At 44.6% G+C, this 9,621-nt stretch overlaps 1 protein-coding gene across 1 annotated transcript; it reads right to left on the reverse strand.

Annotated features, from left to right (window-relative positions):
* Positions 1 to 358: 358 nt before the first annotated feature.
* Purb (purine rich element binding protein B) lies at positions 359 to 8,645 on the reverse strand. The gene has a single exon (XM_015991876.3). The coding sequence runs from the start codon at positions 8,574 to 8,576 to the stop codon at positions 7,599 to 7,601; it is 978 nt and encodes a 325-aa protein (XP_015847362.3). The 5' UTR covers positions 8,577 to 8,645; the 3' UTR covers positions 359 to 7,598.
* Between the last annotated feature and the right edge of the window lie 976 nt (positions 8,646 to 9,621).

Below are 9,621 nucleotides of genomic sequence, written 5' to 3' on the forward strand. Positions count from 1 at the left end.
TACTGGACACAATCACTTTGTTTTTCCTTTATCGTTTGGGCAAGAGAAGATTGGCTTAATTTGTTGCTTGGTCAGTCCTTCAACTGTTGATCAACAAGGGAACATCTGGGCAGCAAGCTTTTGTGAGCCCTTCTAAACACAACCAAAAAGAGGAAGTAGTTATGGACCAAAGCATAAAAAACTATCTACTCTTACTCCACAGACGCCTTACTAGAAAGGATCACAGAAACCCAGATGATCTCAAGCCACTTCAGGTGGGGATTCCCTGGAACCCACACCCACCTGTGAACCACAATGGGTAACAGATCCCTCCCCAGTCACCATGCAATCCCTTAAATAAGAGACGCCGACACAAGACTGTCATTCACTTTTCCGCATACTTTATTTGTTACAAACATACAATTTTTTAAATATAGACTGTAAAACTCCATTTGCAAAAGTCTGCTATTGGAAGGAGTGCACACCAGCAGGAAGGATTCTTAAACTTTATTTCTATGAGTTTTCTGTCAGTTTTGCTAGTTAGTGGTAAATACGGGACCCGCCATTTTACAGACCTGTCTGAAGCTTCTGGCTGTATTCACATTGCTCTTTGAAGCAGCCCTGCTTGTCTCACAATTCATCAGAATCTAAGCTTCAACCTACAGGCGGTGAGGCCACCAGCCCGTGCGGACTCTGCTTTGAACGGTTTTCAGGAAGTGTGGTTTCTGGATGGGTACTGCACTTCATGGATTGTTGAATTGCCCATGCAGCTGTGTTTGTTAAAGTGCATTCTTCTTTTAAAAAATAAGAGGAATAATCTTTACTCTTTAACCAAGGTACTTAAAAAAATGAACTTTTTGGTCTCTCAGCAGATATTTCCCAAATCGATCCTACCGCTACAAATTTTAGTGTTCTATTTACAAATGTTTATAGGGTTCTGGGTGGAGGGGACCTTACAAACAAAGGTGCAGCTTCACTTGAAGCAGAAACCAGCTCTACAAACCCATACATAGGCATACACACTGGTTCACGATGCAGAAGAAGCATGTTGGTATTTACACAGACTAAAGACATTCCAAACCCTCTTTAGAGTAATTTCCAACCTAAGCTAATTGTACATCTAGAGCAAGAAGCTGTCCCCTGCTCGAGATTTGGCTTTAACTCATTCAAATGACTTCTGGAGATTCCCAACTGGGACATTAGTCCCAGCTTTGGAGTGAAGAGCCTAGCTTAACAGAACCAGCGGCAGACAGGACAGGCAGTGAGATGAACACAAAGTGTGTCATCTGAACTCACAAGACTGGAAAGACGCCTGCATGAAGATTCACAAGCGTAAATGCCTAATACTACTGTTCTAACCTCAGGAAAAAAAAGTCCAAATACACCAACAATCTTAATTTCAGACACCAAGGTCACGGAAAAGTAACTAAAATATACTTGCCTGCCACCAAAACACACAAAACCACAGACTCTTTGTAAAATGTAAGTCATGATGATCTACAGCCAAGTCTCTAGACTTTTTGCCCAACCTCTTGACTTTTCAGACTCCTGAGAGCTTTGGTTCAACAGCTAGTGCTGTGGGCTTGGAGAAAAGGGTTTATTATAAAACCTCCTCCAACACACCGTGCTCAGGGATATAATCCTGCTCATTTTCTTGGACTTTCCGGCATCTGTATTTCTCTGAGACAGACATTTAAAAGGGAAGAAACAAACTCCTTGTCACTCTATTTCCAAACACTAAGATTTACTAACCATCTGATCTTGCAACACAGGGCACAAAATATTTTGCCTTTAAGAAGCATTTTGTTGAAAAAGTTAGCCACTGAAGAGTTCCTGAAGGGGAAATGGACACACCTGGGCCTTCTGCACTTCACTAGTGGACACTGAACAGACCCACTACTACTTTCTCTGCGGAACTCTGGACTCGGAGTCCAGAGCACAAAGCTGATCCCAGTGGGTTGTAATGTAGCGGACATCAAATTTGATCATAGAACCTCATGTTTATGGTTAAAATCTTTCTCCAAAGTGTTAGAATCATGAAAAGGCTTTATTAACTTCTAACAAAGCTCTGTTCTCATTCTTAGAAGTCCTACTGAAACTACAAATATGGCATTTACTGTTTAACATGGCTCTCTCTACCTATCCCAATTGGAATGTCCAATTCAAGAGGCATTTGATTTTTACACTGGTGAATATTTCCTATTTCATTAGGAAATATAAAATACATTCATAAAGGCCTTAATTTGGGACTCACTAGGGTAATAAATCTTTATGGTGCAATTTTATTCTTTTTCCATTTTCCAAATTTAATTTTCAGTCTTGACAACTGGATCCTATTTGTTCACATACAAGTTTATTTAATCTTTCAGTAATGAAACCAGGTTCAAATTGTGAGGACTGAAAAGGAGAAGTTTAAATAGCAAAGTCAGAGACACCGATAGAATTCATCATTTATGAGTGTAGCTACCTCTTGAAAGTTCTGCTCTAGAATTCATCGTTCATGAGTCTAGCTAGCTCTTGAAACTTCTGGGGGCTAATATTTGAAAATAACTTAGGTTTTCTAAATTAAAAGCAGGGGAAATGAATTATATTTTGCCATTTCCACCTTACATCTGAAATTTCCAACAGGACAGGACATGAACTTTTTTTTCTTTTTTCTCTATATTTTAAGGTAAACGTGGCTCTTTTTGTCTTTTTTCTTTTCTATAAACTACCTCTCTCCCTTCCCTAGCCCCCCCTCCCCACACCCACCATCCTGTCTATTGAAGGGAGTTATGACTCTTTAGGAAGACAGCTAATTGAGTTACAGTACTCTAAAAGCAACCCTGAAAACAGATAATCTCATTCACTTACTATGACTTCAGTGCTGTTGTTGACAGGAAAGAAAAAGCTACCTTAAGGCTCAAGGGAAAGCAACTTATTCAATTGTGAATGCAGCATTGTTTACTCTCCCATCCATTGGAAACTAGCAAGTGCATTCTAATCAAGAATACAAACTTTCTAACATTAGCAAAGAGCTCTATTCTCCTTACACAGAACAATACTCAGAAGTGGATTATCTAGGGGCCTGAGAAACCATGATCCACATCACACATGATCCATGTATTTCATGTTCAAAAGTGCTTCATCTTTGAGAACTACGTCAGGGTTAAAATGGAAATATACAATGCAAAGTCACTTGACACCTTTTCAAGTGAAGTAAGTACAAAGTGGAAAAGGAGCAAAAAGGTGGAGGCTCTGCTCTCGGAACAGGCCTTATGCACGTGACTTTTAGGGTATACTAAATTAAAATTATCTTAACAATTAGTAACAGTGGGCTTTTATACCACTATATTTTAAAACCTGAGATTGGACATCAAAGCAGTTAACTTTGTTACTCATCAGAGCAATTCTGATACTTCCTAAAAATAGAAGAAAACTCAATTAAATTCAGGGTCAAAAAACATTAACTCTCCCCAATCAAAAACATGGTATTAAGAGTGCTGCAGAACGACCACTCTCAGCAAACAGGTCATTTTAACACAAGCATAAGTCACTTCTTCCCCTTCTCACTGGTCAAGGCCACACTATTTTCAAATGAATATCTACTGAGAGATCAGTTGTGCATTGGACAAAGTACCATAATTGGGTTAAAAATGAAAATAAAATTTACAGTGAAGAATACTTATGTGCATGACTTACACACTCCAGCCTTTCCTTACTTCCATCCACCTCAAGAGCAAGGTGGATGCAAATAGTTGCCTGTGTAGACTGTTCTATACCCCTGTAAAGCCAGTCGAGATCACATTAACAAAGCATCCTCAGCAACTCTAGTGCCTGAAGTGTGCAGCCATTTACAGACCACTCAATATGAGGGCATTATTATAACCAGCCTCTTTTGCCCACAACCCTGCATTTTCAGGTAAGACAGGATAATTGTTTTGTTTTGAGAAAACCGAAGCTTGAATCTTTTAAAAGACCTGCAATTTACTGCAAAGTGATCCCGAGGTAACAAAGGAAGCAGGAGGCTGCCTGAACCAAAAGCCCCTCAATCATTTTGCAGTAAATAATTATGGAAAGTGACATGACAGTAGCCATGTGTGCTTCACAGCTACAGCCATTTGTACCACCTACATGCCTCCAACAGATACATAGGGTGTCTGGGTTTTTGGTTTTTTGTTTGATTTTTGGTGCTGTGCAGATTTATGTTTTGTTTTGTGCAGCATATGCACTGAAGAATTTGCTGACAAGAACTGCTGTTAGACTTGCTGAAATGATGTGTAGGGACAATAGAAACCATTAAGAAGTAGTAGGGTCTCTGCATAGAATTTTTTTCTTCTCTTTGATTTTCTTAAAGACACATTTTTGTATACAGTAGCCTGAGAAACAAACATATCAACAATATTTGAAATGGAGTTCTTGCCCCAACTTCTTGGGAATGTGACTATTTTCATTAGCTGGGATATCTGCCAAATTTAAAAGAAAAAAAACCTCTAAACCATTCATAGTAGCACTTCAAAAACAAAACAGAAAAGTTGGTACTTCTCATAATTTGTACAAGGCCATTTTCTGACAGGGGTTAACAAAAACCAACGCCTTCAAAAAACTAATATATGAGCTGACTCTCACACTTGCAGATTTCTATTGTCCCTAGTCCCTGGAATGAGGATCAGTGAAATGCTACAGTTAATCCCCATCCTTCTGCTATCTTCCTACAGTGGGAAGAGAGGCCATGAACCACCCCTGCAGGAGAAATAAACCTTAGAGATTGGTTAAGACTTAAAAACCCACCACTATGACATTTACCACTTAATCTTACAAAGGCAGGTCAAAATTTTAATATAAATTACTTTTGCCAACACATAGCTTATGCATTCTTTGCTCCTTTTTTTGGAGGATTTTCAAATTGATATCTAAAGATTTACATATGATATATTACTGTTATATGGTCTAATGACTAAGAAAATTTCTCTGGTAACCAAAGCTGATGCCATATATGGTAGTGTTCTTGGCATATACTCTATATGCCTCAGACCACTTCCACATTCTTTCTATTCAGCTAATTATAGCTTAGTAGCCACTGGTGAAGGATTGTGAAGACCCTGTCATTTCTACAGAATAGAAAGGCAAGGCTAGTTACTGCAATTCAGCCAAATAAAAAGAAAAAAGAAAAACAAAAAACAAAAACCAACCCCTTGAAAAGGAGAGGTACTGCACCTTTGCAAAATTGAACTGGCTCACTGCAGCTGAGCAACAGAACCACCACTGAAGCAAGAAAACAAGTTGGTCTATACAGGAATTGTACATGATTGGAAATGAAAACGTTACAGCAATCAACGAAGAGCTGCAACCTTAATTTTCATTGCTGCCTCAGAGTTTGAAACTAGAAACAGTTTCTGCAAACCTAATGCTAGCTTCTCAGCTCCTTTACTAAAAGGAGGAATTTGTTCTCCGCAGCAAAGAAACAAACACTCAAAACACATAGGTAAATACAGCAGGACATTATTGAAAACAGCTGCCTTGTAGTACAAAATACAGTACAAGTATACAGATGCCATTAGAACATCAAAAATACTATTGCTCCCATACAATTTAGGAAACATTCTTTGCAACGGAGAAAAATTTGAAAGAAAAGCTTTAAAAAAATCTGTTTAAAAATTCTACTGTGGATGATGAGAGTAGAGAAATAGTCTGTAAGGGCACCAATGTTTGTGGCTCCTCCATTTTTAAGTCTAAGATCAACAATATTCTGAATCAGTCTAATTTTTTTCAAAGCCTAATTTTATATACACAAATATTTCCTTCCCTCTCAGCCACAGACACGAAAATGACCTTTTTGTATATTACTTATTTCCCAATAAATACAAAAAGATTGTATAGATTGAATACCAAAATAAGATAATAAAAAGGATATGCAATAAATTAAAAAGGCAGCTCAAATAAAGGGCAGGCATGCAGTTAAAAAGAAATACTAAGATTGTGGAGGTGGGGTTACTTGCCTCCTGGTTCTTGAGAGGGTGTCACACAAATACCTGAAAAACTTTGGAAAGAACATTAGCTCCCATTCAATTCAAAGTTGCCTAGGTCTATGACATTTTCTAGGAATACCTTTTGATGGGGTGGGATTAACTCGATTAGAAAAATCATTTATACTGAAAATCCATTTAAAATATAGAAGAGGCGATCCTTGAAAACCCCAACTTTTATTCTTGAAAGACAGCTGGATAAACTGGCAAACGCCAGTTTGTTGAAATTTCAAGATGGTATAAAAATGCTTCCAGGATAGAGTCAGCATTCACGTTCCCTTCAGTTCCATTCACAGATGGATTTCAGCTTCCACCGGGTGCAATGCTTGAATCATTCATCCATCATTTGCCAACGCTGATTGTGAGGTACTGAATACAATGGATCAAGTTCTTAAAAATTTATTTCAAAAGAATAAATGATGCTGGAATTCTGGACCTGAGGATGGTCAGTATTTCAGTAAATCCACAGATTACACTGAAGATAAGTTAAGACTTCAGTTCCGGTTGTTTCCAACTTCTCTGTGAGGATGTATATGCCATTAAAGCTCAGGCTTGTAGCCACACTGTCCCTTTTTGCAGACCGTCAAGTTTTAAGTTTCAAATGCAGCCAGCCAGTGGCTGTAACAGCCGAATTAGCCATAATTCACTAGCTCATAGGGTGGAGCCATAGGGATCCAGCTCTCACTCATGGTAAGCCATTGCTTGGTAATGACCTCCATACTTAAGAGATCAAGGGAAGAACTTTAGTGAGCAGCAACCAACCCACTCAAACACTCTGTCTTGTGCTTTATGCCTGACTTCTTGTGCCTACCTCAGCAATCCCCATTGTAAAATTGCTTTCGTTTTTTGAAAAAAAAAAAATTGCCAACTTTTAAACTATTTTAGTAATGGATTCTGGTTCAAGCTTTGATATCTGAATTCATCTGCATCCCGGAAAACAATTCTGCAAAGAAAAGACAGGGTCCTTGGTCCAGGTTCCATGCAAAACCATTTTTAAAAAAATGGATCCAATTGATTTTTAATTCTCCGATGGCTTCTTGACTTCTTACCTTGCCCTGTCCATGATTGTGTCAATTCGCATTCCTTTTCATAAACCTGTACCCTCGGAATTGGGTGACTGCAAAGGCCTCTTTCTTCTCAAAGATGACATTAGGACCTAGATCCAAAATGCTGATTTCGATGGCGGTGGAGGGAGGCCCGGAAGGATCCTAAGACCAGATGACCCAGGTACAACACAAATTCAACTGTTATCAATGGACGAGTCCGGGTAACTCAGACGTTCTAAGACCTGTTCCCCTCCAGTGTTATCCTGATGAATTTCCGATCCTCGGTTTTAAACAGAAGCTGAGACTCTCGCGCAGGTGAGGAGATGCTGCTGTCCTCTTCGCAGGTTGCTGGCAGTTCCTTGGAACTTGACTGCTTTTCTCTAATTGTCTGTGACTGTTTTCTTATGGTTATTTCTCTTAACTATATTATCTTAAATTTTGTTGTCTCCGTCTGCGGCCTCCCCTGATCCCTCTCCACTAGCTCACTGGGGACGAGTAGGAAAGGGAACTCTTCTAGCCAAGGGGATGGTGGTGGGGTGGGGGAGGCCAGCACGGGAAGCTGCCCGTTTCAATCCTCATCCACTTCCTCACCCTCGGACTCGTCGCCGCCGCCGCTGCCCCCGCCGCGTCGCTCGTAAAGCTTATCCCTCTGTCGTTCCTGGATTTCTTTCATCTCATCCGCATACCGACAGAAGGCGCCTCCAAACTTGCCCCAGGCCTTGAAGGGCACGGTGATGGCATTGCGGTAGGACGGCTTCACCTCGCTCACTCGCAGGAACACGCCGTACTTGTTGCAGCCGACGTCGAAGAAGAAGCGTTTGGAGTCCACCGTGATGGAGGTGCCCTCCGGGAGCTCTCCGTACAGGCCGCCCCCGGGGCCGCCGGCGCCGCCTCCGGGGCCGCCGGCCAGCTCGTCATCCTCGCCCCCGTAGTCGTCGATGAGCTTGGCCAGCGCGTCGCGGAACTCGATGAGACCCTGCGCGGGCAGCGCGATGGTCTGGCCGCTCTGCAGGCCGCCGGGCCCGGGCCCGCCGCCGAAGCCGCCGCCGCCGCGGTTCACCGTCTGACGGATGCGCAGGAAGCGGCCGCGCTGGTTCTCCTTGAGGTCCAGGTAGTACTTGCGGTTCTCGCGCACCAGGAACTCGCTCTTGAGCGCGCGGCGCGGCCCGCCGCCCTCCTCGGCTCCCGCCGCCAGCTGCTCCGGGCTGCTGGGACCCAGCTGCGCGTAGTGCTCGATGAAGTCGCCCAGCGAGTCGCGGAACTCGGCGGCCACCGCCATCGACAGCGTGAGGCGGCTCTTGGAGCCGCCCGCGCCCACCTCGGCGATCTTGAGGAAGCGGCCCTTGGCGTTCTGCTTCACGTCCAGGTAGAAGCGCTTGTTCTGGATGTCCAGTCGCTTCGAGGCCAGCTCCTGCGTCTCCTGCTCGCCGCCGGGCCCGCCGCCGCCGCCGCGCGGCGCGGGCTGGAAGCCGCCGGGCCCGCCGCCGCCGCCACCGCCGCCGCCGCCGCCGCCGCCGCGCTCGCTGCCGCTGTCGCCGTCCGCCATCTTCTCGGCCGCCGCCTCGCCGCCGCCGCCGCCGCCCGCTGCGCTCGCGCCCCCGCCCTCCGCCCTGCGGCTCGCGCTCCGGGGCCCCCCAGCCTCGCCCGCCGGCTCCTCACGCGCGCCCGCCGCTCATCGCCGGCCGCCGCCGCCCCCCATCGCCTCCGCGCCCCGCCCCCGCGGCTTCCGCGCTGCTGCACGGCCCGCTTCCGGCTCGCGGTTCTCCTGACGTCACTGCACCCCGCCCCGCCCGCCCGCCCGCCGCCGTCGCCGCCGCCTCCCGGCCGGAAGACCCGGCCAGGCGGCGGGGCGCAGGGGTGACGTCACTGGCCGCGCCAGGGAAGCGCCCCGCGGCTCTCTGGGTGGCCGTTGATCGCTGCTTTTCTGTCCGCTGGTCTTGGGGTGCTTTCTTTATGCGCTGTTGACATTCAGAGGCTTTAGTCCATGATCAGATGGCTCTGTTGCTTTTGGGCAGTGGTAAGGCAGGACGTTATACTGAGAAGCATGGGAATCACTCTCGAGAACTGCTCACCTCGTGGTGCCTGGGAAGCAGAGAGACAGGAAAGGGTCAAGGACGAGGGGTCTTTCCAGGACATACCCGAGTAACCTGTTTTCAACAACGTGATCCTACTTTTCAGTAATGCCACTCGACTATTAATCCTCAGGGACTAATACATTGATTAGGCCGGAGTAGTAAGGATCCAGTCACTTTCGATTACTGGGTCCACCAACCAGGGACGAAGCCTTCAATACAAAAGTCTCTCATTTGTTTTTTTTTTTTTTTTTTTTTTTTTTTTTTTTTTTGTTCAGACAGGGTTTCTCTGTGTAGCTTTGGAGCCTGTCCTGGAACTCACTCTGTAGACCAAACTGGCCCCGAACTCAGAGATCCGCCTGCCTCTGCCTCCTGAGCACTGGTATTAAAGGCGTGCGCCATCACCGCCCGGCAAGCCTGAGTTTCTATACAAACCAGAACACTATCTTACTTTATAAACTCCCTGCATGGAGTTCACACAAATAACTCTTCCTTTTTGTTTATTTGTAATTGGGCGGT

Source organism: Peromyscus maniculatus, chromosome 10 (assembly GCF_049852395.1).
Source record: "Peromyscus maniculatus bairdii isolate BWxNUB_F1_BW_parent chromosome 10, HU_Pman_BW_mat_3.1, whole genome shotgun sequence".
Classification (NCBI taxonomy): Eukaryota; Metazoa; Chordata; class Mammalia; order Rodentia; family Cricetidae; genus Peromyscus; species Peromyscus maniculatus.